The sequence below is a fragment of the Pelophylax lessonae genome (genome assembly GCF_965119305.1).
Source record: "Pelophylax lessonae genome assembly, chromosome: 6".
Taxonomy (NCBI): Eukaryota; Metazoa; Chordata; class Amphibia; order Anura; family Ranidae; genus Pelophylax; species Pelophylax lessonae.
The window spans coordinates 327,574,089-327,586,651 of record NC_138773.1 but is presented as its reverse complement, the minus strand read 5'-3'; the positions used below and the strand labels follow the sequence as shown (position 1 = coordinate 327,586,651).

The 12,563-nt window shown below is 46.2% G+C and overlaps 1 protein-coding gene across 1 annotated transcript in view; it reads right to left on the bottom strand.

The window, feature by feature from the left end:
- Nucleotides 1-540: 540 nt before the first annotated feature.
- LOC309558758 (uncharacterized protein) overlaps nt 541-12,563 on the bottom strand; it is a 117,314-nt gene continuing 105,291 nt past the window's right edge. The window contains exons 13-15 of the mRNA XM_082261806.1: nt 10,344-10,439; nt 9,324-9,485; nt 541-676 (exon numbers count right to left, since the gene is read on the bottom strand). Coding sequence (XP_082117932.1) covers nt 546-676; nt 9,324-9,485; nt 10,344-10,439 — 389 coding nt within the window. The 3' untranslated portion in view covers nt 541-545. The remainder of the gene's footprint in view (nt 677-9,323; nt 9,486-10,343; nt 10,440-12,563) is intronic.

Below are 12,563 nucleotides of genomic sequence, written 5' to 3'. Positions count from 1 at the left end.
CGTTCATAATTGTGCGACTTCAAATCCTGCACTGCTTTGGCCCAACTGCGTGAGTCGCATGAAAGTCAAATGTATCCAAACTCCAAATCACAATAGTAACAAATGTAAACCAATCCTCCGAAAATAATGAAACAAAATTAGTCCGAAATAACAAAATTCGAATTCAAATCAATTTGGATTCGAATTTGGAAACAAATAATAAATGGAAACGAATTGCAATTTTTAGATGTGAAAAATTTGGCTGCCGCACTTGAATAAAAAATTTAAATGATGATACGAATTTTCCAAATTCGGTCAAATTCGAAAACAAAATTGAATTGAATTAAAAAATAAATAAACAAAATTAAATCAAAAGAATTTCCCGGAAAGGATTTCTGAGCCTTCTCCCCTCCATTCTATCCTAGAAAGAACAGCTGTTGGCTTGACATGCACTGTAAGTATGCTTTGCAGATTCTCTAGTAATGATGACAATGTGATAATCTGATTGGCTGCTCATGTCCTGTAAGAAATCAGATTGCCCCCCACCCCTCCCCCCCGATGGCAAACTATGCACACTCCACGCCAGCGTCCTCGCTGTGGCTACAATTGTGTTTCTCCCAGTCAGATTTCGGGCAATCCAGAATACTCAATTCATTTCCGGTACACTTCACGTCATCCAGCAAAATTTTACCAGTGCCTGCGGAGAGAGAAACCCCAAAACATGAACTAGAGAACCACAAACTCCCAGAATTCAGAGAAACAATGTATCACATAGAGAAACAAAAGTATCATTCAGGAAATCAACAATCGCTATGTGTAACAACGTATCACACAGATACATGTTCTATTATTTAATATAGCTGTACAGAGATCACTGAGCCAAACACATCAGTCTCTGTACCAGAGGAGCTTACACTCTAATGTCCCCTCCCCCACAGTCACATCAGTCTCTGTACCAGAGGAGCTTACACTCTAATGTCTCATCCCACACAGTCACATCAGTCTCTGTACCAGAGGAGCTTACACTCTAATGTCCCCTCCCCCCACAGTCACTTCAGTCTCTGTACCAGAGGAGCTTACACTCTAATGTCCCCTCCCCCCACAGTCACTTCAGTCTCTGTACCAGAGGAGCTTACACTCTAATGTCCCCTCCCCCACAGTCACATCAGTCTCTGTACCAGAGGAGCTTACACTCTAATGTCCCCTCCCCCCACAGTCACCTCAGTCTCTGTACCAGAGGAGCTTACACTCTAATGCCCCCCCCCCAGTCACACACTATTATTATTAGTATACATTTATATAGCTCTGACATATACCGCAGTGCTGTACAGAGAACACTGAGCCAGTCACATCAGTCTCTGTACCAGAGGAGCTTACACTCTAATATCCCCTCCCCCCAGTCACATCAGTCTCTGTACCAGAGGAGCTTACACTCTAATGTCCCCTCCCCCACAGTCACATCAGTCTCTGTACCAGAGGAGCTTACACTCTAATATCCCCTCCCCCACCGTCACATCAGTCTCTGTACCCGAGGAGCTTACACTCTAATATCCCCTCCCCCCAATCACATCAGTCTCTGTACCAGAGGAGCTTACACTCTAATGGCCCCTCCCCCACAGTCACATCAGTCTCTGTACCAGAGGAGCTTACACTCTAATGGCCCCTCCCCCACAGTCACATAAGTCTCTGTACCAGAGGAGCTTACACTCTAATGTCCCCTCCCCCACAGTCACATCAGTCTCTGCACCAGAGTGGTTGTGTGTGCTGCAGCTCTCCCTCTCCAGACACCAGGGGGTCAGGTGTGTTACCTGGCCCCAGTGAAGATGGGAGATTCTGGGGATGACCCTGGCGATGGTCCCCCTGAGGGATCCAACTTGCATTCTCATGCTTCATCTTCACCTGAAGACCTCGGCTATGGCCCTAAAAAAGGGGAATCTACCCCCACTTTCAGAGGGTGGGTTGCTGATTGTCTGCTGAGAATTGCAAAGGAGGAAGAAAAGCTGATTATAGAAAGAAGAAGGCCATGCATGATAAAGCATGGAGCAGCAAGTGGCAAAGTTTGAACCCAGAGTTAAACGTTTTTGAGGACGCCATCAAGAAGCAGCAGAGTCTGGTAAAGTCTTTAAAAGAAAAGAGTGGAGCTTTTAACCACTTGCCGACCGCCGCACGACTATCTACGTCGGCGGTCAGCCCCTCACAGGCAAAGTGACGTAGGTCTACGTCACTAGCTTGTGAGGGTCTAGGGAGCGAGCGCGCGCCCCCGGAGGCGCGCTCCCGCTCCCGAGTGGTCACGGACCCCCCCGCGCGTGTGACCGGCGGACCCGATGTCCGCCGGCCACTCTGTGATCGGCGGGGGAGAGGGAGAAAGTCAGGCAGCTTGTGTAAACAAGCTTCCTGTCATTCTCCCCTCTATATGAGAGCTGATCATATGGATCTACTATGTAGATCCGTTGATCACTCTGCATACAGTTGAAGCCACAGCCAATCACAGTTAGAATCACGCCCCTAGGGACACACACAGCCCCTCCCTCTCAAATAAAGTTAACCCCTTCACTACCAGTGTATTTTTACAGTAACAGTGCATATATATAGCACTGATTACTGTAGAAATGTCACTGGTAACCCCAAAAGTGTCAAAAATGTCAGTCAAGGGTCCGATCTGTCCGCCGCAATGTCGCAGTCCCGCAAAAAAAATCGCAGATCGCCGCCATTACGCGTTAAAAAAAAAAAACAACAAAAATGACAAAAATCTTTCCCTTTGTTAGTAAACGCAATAACTTTTGCGCAAACCAATCAAAATACGCTTTTTGCGATTTTTGTTACCAAACATAGGTAGCATAAAACAAATTGGCCGAAAATTTAAAAAAATTTTGATTTTTATATTTTTTTTGGGGGGAATTTCATATAAAAAAAAGGGAAAAATATTGCTATTTTTGCAAAATTTACGCTCTTTTTTTGTTTATAGCGCGTGATCAAAAAATCGCACAGGTGATCAAATACCGCCAAAAGAAAGCTCTGTTTGTGGGAAAAAAAAGGACGCCAAATTCGTTTAGGTACAGCGTCGCACGACCGCGCAATTGTCCGTTAAAGTCACGCAGTGCCGAATCGCAAAATACCCTCTGGTCGTTTAGCAGCCAAATCCTCCGGGGCTTAAGTGGTTAAAGAAAACTTTCAGAATGAGGAGCGATTCCGGAAAATGAGGGATAACGCCAGTCGTGGAAAAGTTTCAGCATCGGCGGTGGCAGTAGGGGTGGAGATTGAGGAGGGGGTCTGGGATGCTGCCCCTGATACCCCATCCAACTCAGGATCTGCTTCACCGGAGGAAATGGCGGCCTCTGCCTCCCTCCCAAGCAAGCTGGAGGAACAGCACAGGAGGTAGAGGAAAATGGTGGAGGACAGCTAAACTTTATTCAGGAGATTGAGTCTCCCTTGAGTGGAAGAACCTTTCGTTTTTCAGAGGACTCTGCTGATGAGGACAATGGCAATGACTCTGTGCCTGGACCTGCAAAGGTAAAACTTATTGAAAAGTCTTTTTTTGCTAAAACTGACAGCAGGAACTCCTCCAGCATGCAGAGCAGCATGGAGGGAATCCCTGCTGTGTTTGTGCAAAGCCCTGCAGACAAGATGGCTGGTATGCCTGCAGGACTGAGCTCTGCTGATACTAAGAAGTCTTTGAATCTGAACTTTGATAATAAGAAAATTGTGACTGTGAACTCTGCTGGGGGGAAGGGAAAGGGATCTACCATTGTCTCTGCACAGTCCCCGGTGGTTGGTGCTGGTATAGCAGATAATGGTGGGAAAGGAAATGGCAGCTGCACTGAGAAATGTGTTTCTGAAACCCAGGGAATAGTAAGAAGGAGTAGAAGGCTTTTACCCAAAAGGAGTATGATAGGAGAGGAGGAGGTGAAGACAGCAGCATCTGGTGTGAGTGGGTCTGCTGGGAGCAGTAGTGCTATGGATGGGAAAATGAATGTGAATGATAAAGCTGTTTGTAATGCTGGAAAGGGGAATGTATGTGTGTTGGTGGATGGAGTGACACCTGCTGCTGCCTCTGGTGGTGATTTGCAGAGCGGGGGTTCTGATATTCCTGCAGCCAATGGTGCAGCTTTAAGATCTGGGGTGTCTAATCCTGCTAACAAAACTTATGCTGGGGCTCTGGCTAGGATGAGGGGGTCACATCAGGCTGGCGGCTCAGGAGGGAGGTCTGCTGCAGGTCTGCCAGCTGCACCCCTGTCTTTCAGGCGCAGGAATGTAGTGCTGCTTAGGTGGGAAGGTGGGGGTGCCCCCCCTATCAGAAGGTTGGTTGTGGACAAGATTTTGGCAATGGGTTTTAAGGAGGATGACATCTTTGCTCTGATCAGTCCGGTAGGCTCCTATGAGTATGATCTCTCCTTTGTTCGCCCCCAGACGCTCAATGTTTTTTGGGAGAAGTATGAGCATGTGTATAGGGGTCTGCCGGAGTGGGAGGGACTCATCCCAAAACTTGTCTCATGCCAACCTCTTGTGAAGAATGTCACCATCCTGGTCAGGAATGAATCCATTCCCTCTGCTGATTTGTCTGTCTGGCTAAGGAGATTTGGGGAGCTTCTGACCCCTCTGAAGAAGATTGTGGATGAGAGGGGCATATGGACAGGTGGGTGGTCGGTGCAGACAAGGTTGCATGTGTATGGGAATCAGGTCCAGCATCTTCCCTCCTCAGCCTTCATTGGCAAGGATAGGATTGTTGTGTTTTACCCTGGCCAGCCCAAGCTCTCTAATAAGTGCAATTCTCGGGGTCATTTTGCCTCCTCGTGTCCAGAGATGAAATGCTCTCTGTGTCAGGGCCTGGGGCATTTGGCTAAGGATTGCAATAAGATCAAATGCAATCTTTGTGATGAGTTTGGGCATGCGTACAGCCAGTGCCCTGAGGCCTTGCATAATCAGTCTGCTATAGTGGAAGAGTTTTTTCGCCTGGACATGGAGGAGGCAGAGGAGAGGGGGGCTGTGTCAGGGGTCCCCAATGTCTCTGTCCCTATTGTCTCAGTGCAATCAGTGTCTGATGGTCCATCCAATGATGTGTCATCCGCTTGTGTCATGCCCCCTGAGTCGGTGTCAGTGGATGTTGTGTCTGTTCCTCCTGTGTCAGTCTCCCCAGTAGTAGTAGGGGCTGTGGAGGGAGCTGGACCAGTGTGCAAGGTTGCACCGACCCCCCCCCCCCCCCTCCTCGGTGTCTGAGGAGATGGAGTGAATGATGGTGGGGGTGCTGGGGTGAAGGGTGGGGGGACTATTGTGGTGAGTGGAGTGAGTGGGTTGGATGATGTTGTGGGTGATGGTGGAATGGAGGGGGAGGGGCTTTACAGTCAGAGTTGTCTCATGAAGATATGGTGTGGTTGGAGGCAAAAAGAAACTCTGGGAAGAAGAAGAAGGATGTGCCTGTACCTGAACCTGGGAGGGTGGAGGTGTCCAATAAGTTTGAGGTGTTTTTTGAGGTGGAGGATGAAGGTTCTTCGGGGGATGAGTCTGTCATTTCAATGGAGGAGGAATCATGGAGGACACTAAAGCGTGCAGGGTCTCCAAGTAGGGAAGGGGGTAAGAAGGCTAAGAAACGTGTACCCCAATCATCCTGATGGCAGTTCCCACTCCTTTAAAAGTGGCGATCATTAATGTCGCCAGTAAAAAATCAGTAAGTGCTCCTAACATGGCCTTATTTTTGCTCAGCAGGTTTGATGCTGATATTTTCTTTTTGTAGGAGACCCGGTAGTCTAGTTTGGCCGATATTCATCTGGCAAAGAGGGAGTGGAGGCATGGGCCCTCCTTCTGGTCTCTGCTGCCCAGCCTTACACTGGAGTTGCGGTACTTTTTCCCGGCATGGTAACCTGTCGGCGGATTATTGAGGTAGAAATGGGGAGATGCATGGTCTTAGACGTCTCCATGGAGGGGGGGCAGGACCTGCGCCTGATTAACATCTATGGACACCAGACAAAGTGGGGCAGGAAATGCCTCTTCATGAAGGTCAAGCCTTTTCTTTTTACAGCCCAGCAAGTTGTCTCTGGTGGTGATTTCAACACCATCACTAGGACTAAGGACAGGAAAGGTATCGGAGCCAGGCTGGACTGTGACGGCTTTTTTTTTTAACAAAATAGCTAGGGAGGCAGGTCTGGTTGATGTGCACATTCACTGCTGCCCAGACGACACGGGATTCACTTTTCAGCGAGGTAGTAGTCAGAATAGAATAGATAGGGTTTTTTTTAAAGGGGAACTCCGCCTTCTCGGCACCAGTGTGTCAGGCGTGGAGTTTTCCGATCACTGTATTCTGTCTGTGACTCTGAATAGCCCCGATACACCACCTAGAGGGAGGGGTACCTGGAAGCTGAATTGGGCACTCTTGGATAATGAGAAGGTGAGTCAAGCCTTTGAGGGATGACCTGGTGTCAAGAAGAGCAGCAAAGAAGCCACTTCTCTCCAGGAAAAACATCCAGAACAGAAGAATGATATTCTGCAAAAGGTCCAGGGATTGGATTGCTGAGGACTGGGGGAAAGTCATTTTCTCTTATGAATCTCCTTTCCGATGGTTCAGGGAATCCGGAAAAAACCTTGTCCGGAGAAGAAAAGGGGAGTGCTACCATTAGTCCTGTGTCATGCATCCTGAGACTATTCATGTGTGGGGGTGGCTTCTAAGCCAAGGGCGGGGGCATTACAATTTGCCATGAATAAAGAATGGTACAAAAACATCCTCCGAGAGCAACTTCTCCCAGCCATCCAAGAACAATTTGGTGAGGAGCAATGCCTTTTCCAGCATGATGGAGCACTTTGCCATAAGGCAAAAGTAATAACTAAGTGGCTTGGGGAACAAAACATCAAAATTTTGGGTCCATGGCCAGGAAACTCCCCAAACCTTAACCACTTAAGGACTGGAAGGTTTTACCCTCTTAATCACTTCAGCTCTGGAAGGTTTTACCCCATTAACCACTTTAGCCCTAGCAGGTTTTACCTCCTTAACCACTTTAGCCCCAGAAGGTTTTACCCCGTTAACAACTTTAGCCCTCGGAAGGTTTTACCCCCTTAAACCACTTCAGCCCTAGAAGGTTTTACCCCCTTAACCACTTTAGCCCCAGAAGGTTTTACCCCCTTAACCACTTTAGCCCCAGAAGGTTTTACCCCCTTAACCACTTTAGCCACAGAAGGTTTTACCCCCCTTAACCACTTCAGCCCCGGAAGGTTTTACCCCCTTAACCACTTTAGCCCCAGAAGGTTTTACCCCCTTAACCACTTTAGCCCCAGAAGGTTTTACCCCCTTTACCACTTTAGCCCTGGAAGGTTTTACCCCCTTTACCACTTCGGCCCCGGAAGGTTTTACCCCCTTAACCAGTTCAGCCCCGGAAGGTTTTACCCCCTTAATGACCAGGCCATTTTTTGAGATTCGGCACTGCGTTGCTTTAACTAACAATTGCACGGTTGTGCGACGCTGTACCCCAAAAAAATGTACGTCCTTTTTTCCCCCCACAAATAGAGCTTTCTTTTGGTGGTATGTGATCACCTCTGCGGCTTTTAGATTTTGTACTATAATCAAAAAAAAGCGACAATTTTGAAAGGAAAAACAAATAATAATTTTTACTTTCTGCTATAAAACATTCCCAATAAAAAAAAATTAAAAATCAAATATTTTCTTCAATTTAGGCAAATTTGTATTCTGATACATATTTTTCTTAAGAAAAAAATCCCAATCAGTGTATATTGATTATATTATTTGATTGGTTTGTGCAAAGGTTATCGCGTCTATAAACTAGGGGAAAGATTTATGTAATTTTTATTTATTGACTTTTTTTGTTGCTAATAATGGCGGCGATCTGCGATTTTTAGCAGGACTGCAACATTGGGGCGGACAGATCTGACCCCTAACTGACACTTTTGGGGGGACCAGGGACATTACTACAGTAATCAGTGCTAAAATCAGGATATGGCCCAGAAGTTGAGTGGCACCATGCCAAGGAGAATTGTAGAGGTCAGGAAAAATAAGGGTCAGCGCTGCAAATATTGCATAAACTTAATAAGGGTCAGCGCTGCAAATATTGCATAAACTTCCCATCATTGTCAATAAAAATCTTTGACTCTTATGAAATGCTTGTAATTATATTTCAGTATCCCATAGGAACATCTGACAAAAAGATCTAAAAACACAGAGGCAGCAGACTTTGTAAAAATTAACCACTTGCCGACCGCCCGACGCCTTTTTACTGCGGCAGGGCGGCTTGGCTGCGTCCAGTCACGTAGTACTACGTGACTGAGTGCATGTGGTTTCGGCGGTGCGCATGCCGCACTCCCGCTGCGTTTAGCCTGCTTTGTTTACATAAGCAGACGGGTCTTCTCTCGGTTTCCGGGGGCAATCGCCGCCGCTCCTCCAGCGATCGTCCAGGAAACCGAGAGAAGACCCGCCTGATTATGTAAACAAAGCAGGCGGCTCTTCTGTCAGACAAGCAGGGAGAGATCAGCAGTTTCAGCTAAGCTACAACCCCCGATCTCTCTGTGCCTGTCACAGAACCAACCCCCCCCCCCCCCCCCCAACAGTCAGCAAGCACATTAGGCATACATTTAACCCCTTTGATCACCCTCAGTATTAACCCCTTCCCTAACAGTGCATATTATTTAGCACTGATTACTGTATTGGTGTCACTGGTCCCCCCAAAAATGTCAGTTAGGGGTCCAATCTGTCCGCCGCAATGTCGTAGTCCCGCTAAAAATCGCTGATCGCCGCCATTACTAAAAAATAAATAAATAAATAAAAAGTCCAAAAATCTATCCCATAGTTTGTAAACGCTGTAACTTGTGCGTGAAACCAATTAAAATGCACTTTTTGTGATTTTTTTTTTTTTTTACCAAAAATATGTAGCAGAATACAAATTGGCCTAAACTGATTAAAAAATTTAATTTTTAAAACATTTTTATTGGGAATGTTTTATAGCAGAAAGTAAAAAAATATGGCGTTTTTTCCAAAATTGTCGCTCTTTTTTTGTTTATAGCGCAAAATCTAAAAACCGCAGAGGTGATCAAATACCACCAAAAGAAAGCTCTATTTATGGGGGAAAAAAGGACATCGATTGTATTTGGGAACAGCGTCGCACGACCGTGCAATTTTCCGTTAAAATAACGCAGGGCTGGATTGCAAAAAATGGCCTGGTCATTAAAGGGGGTAAAACCTTCCTGGGCTGAAGTGGTTAATATTTGTGTCATTCTCAAAACTTTTGGCCACGGCTGTACAGGGCGATTTGTAGATCGCCTCTCACCACCTCCTCATCATTGGCATCAGGAAGGGAATGACTAGCAGGAAAAGCCCAGGAGAACTAAAGGTGACAACGATCCCTAATTACCTCCAGCGGCGGTGAAGGTTGCCACGACCCGGGAGTAGCCCAGCATCCTACAGATGACTTTTCCATCATTATTATCCCATTCATCGTCACAGATCGTTCCCCACTCGTTGTTGCGTTTAATTTCCACTCGACCTCTATTCCCTCCAATAATCCGCACAATATCTAGGGAAAAAAAAAGGGAGGGTTATAATCCTCACCAGCAGGGGGCGATATCCTCTCCTCTGTACATAGATGAGACTTTTGGAGCCTTTTCTATTTCCTGCGCCTGGAACTTAGGGGTCTTTTTTTTTTTTTTAAATTGCATAGCCATTCGTCCAATGAATCTGCATGTACATTTGTTCTGTGCAAAATAAAGTTACATAGTAGTTACATAGTAGTTGAGGTTGAATAAAGACAATAGTCTATCCAGTTCAACCTGTGTAGCCGTAATCATCCCTCATACCCCTGAATGTTCTGGTTCTTCTATGTTCTCTTCTGAGCAAATGTTCTTTCATAGGCAGTAGCAAATTGACACATTATGGCCACTAGATGGAGCTGAGGAACATAGGAAATACATACATCTTCGTAACACATGCAATGTAACAGTTTTAGAGAACGTTAGAAGGAATTAGCAAATGCATGCAAAAATTGGTTACATCCCTCTAGCGTTCTCTAGAATTGTTATAATGTAACAATTCACAAGGCAAGCAAAGTAATACACAGGAAAGCAGATCAGCAGGTCAGGTCAGAGATCATTAGGAACTAGTTGAAGACCACTCAGCACTGAATGCAACGTTCTGATCTATATAGGCTGTTTGAAGCTAATGACAGTGCACACGTGAGGCCGGCATGCTGTGAGATGTGCAAATCTATGTCCGGCGGTCACCCTAAGCACAGAGCCACGCGCCAGAATATGCACACGAACATGTGCCCGCCCTGGTCTTCCCATACTAGAACATACCAGATTTTCTTTACACTCTATCTGGTTGCTCAAGTTGAAGTTCTGGTCCAACTGCCCTGGTTCCTGGCATTAAGTCTTACCTGAAAGTCCAGCACCCTTCTCCCCAGGCTGCCCCTTTGGCCCTGGAGGACCAGGTGGTCCGCTGCTTCCCTTGCTTCCTGGAACTCCATTGGGCCCTGCAGAGTGAAAGTCATTGGATGATGAGGTTGCAATGGATGAGGACACCAACTGATCACAACCAAAAACAAAACTAAAATCTCACTCTCGGGTCTCGCTCTGAAAAGCATCAAATTCCGACTTGTCTATGTCCAGCCAAAACTTTTTCTCTTAGTTTAAAATAGAATGGGGGGATCAGAACCCCTTTTGGGTTCCTACATCTTTCAGGGGCTCCATAAGGACCCGTTCACACCAGAATGGTGTGGTGGAAAGGCGCAATTCCATGCGCATTTCCCACACAGGAATGCTCTTTTCTGAAGTGCGCTGTTGCCAGCAATTGCTAATGGCACCCCAAAAACATCTAACACAGTACAAGGCGTTTGCACCCACCAAACCCATGAGGTTTGGTGCACCTCGATTTTTAAAAGTTGCACCTGCCAAACATTTTGCGCATTCCCATGCGTTTGGTAGCCCATTGAAACAAATAAGCTGTCAAAAATGGAACGTGCAAGAACGCACAAAAACATACGCATTCTAGTTGGAACCAGCCCTTAGAGCAAGGGTCTTCAAACTATGGCCCTCCAGTTGTTCAGGAACTACAATTCCCATCATGCATTGTCATGTCTGTGAATATCAGAGTTTTACAATGCCTCATGGGAGGTGTAGTTCTGCAACAGCCGGAGGGCCGTAGTTTGAGGATCCCTGCCTTAGAGGGACTTCTGCTCTGCTGATGGGAAGACATAAGAGTGGGATAAACAGATAAAATGTTTCTTAATTTTTATTTAAGTTCACTAACGAACAACTGCATCATTTATATCGCCTGACACACTCTAGTTCAGTGGAGTCCAAGACACAGGAGAACAACTATAAGCTGTTGTCAAGGTGGTACAGTGTGCCTACGACCCTGACTAAAATCTACCCCTCGGCCTCTGATCTGTGCTGGAGGGAAGGTGGACAGAGAAGAACGTTCCTTCATATGGTGGGACTGTCCTTTACTGAACCTTTTTGGTCAATGGTTAGTAAACACTTTTCAGATCTTTTTGTGGATCTCCCTGATTCACGATACACTTCCTACTCCACATCCCCCCATGCCTATATCTCGCTATAAAACCAACTGCTCTCCCTCATCTCCTCAATGCAACTAAGAGCCTTATACCAGTCCACTGGAAAAGCTCATGCATTCCAAGCGAAATGGAGTGGATAGAGAAGGTGAGGGAGATCATGGAGGCAGAGGAATGGCTTGCCACCTGCAGGGGTACCCTGAGAAAGATTCAACTTCACCTGGGCACTCTGGAGAGACCACATCTCTGGAACATCCTTAGTTTCTTCCAGCTTGGACATTGCCTTGCTGGCCCTGGCTGACCCCACATTTAGTGTAGGTTCACACTTAGGGCGGGTTTGAAATTGTGTGAGTTCAGCTGAACTCGCACAATTTTAAACCATTATTTTCATTATGACTTTGGGGGCGATTTGACAGACATCTGTGCGGGTTCCTGCACAGATATCTATGGAAATTGCCCCCCCCCCCCCAAATCGCCAAAAGTAGTACAGAAACTTCTTTGGGGAATCGGTGCAGCGCAGCAAAGTCGGTTTCACACCGTTTCGGACCTTGCCATTTCCGGCAATTGCCTCCGATTTGATATGCGATTTGACATGTCAAATTGGACCTATGTGAACGTGGGCTTAAACAACAGGGAAACCAAAATCCCGCAGGTGACAAGCTTTCTGTTGCTATATTTAACCAGCTAATGAACCAGCTAAAGGTGTGCACAGCATGTTCTTCCTGTGTGAACAATAGTTTAATTTCATGATAGTTTGAGGTCATCAGTTTTCTGTTTATTCCGTGAGTCTTATGTCTGTTAAAGATTGCTCTCAATGTTAGTAAGGTCCTCTTATCCTCTTCCTGTGGGGTGAGGGGTTACAGTATCTCACAAAAGTAAGTGCGCCCCTCACATTTTTGTAAATATTTTATTCTATCTTTTCATGTGACAACACTGAAGAAATGACACTTTGCTACAATGTAAAGTAGTGAGTGTACAGCTTGTATAACAGTGTAAATTTGCTGTCCCCTCAAAATAACTCAACACACAGCCATTAATGTCTAAACTGCTGGCAACAAAAGTGAGTACACCCCTAAGTGACAA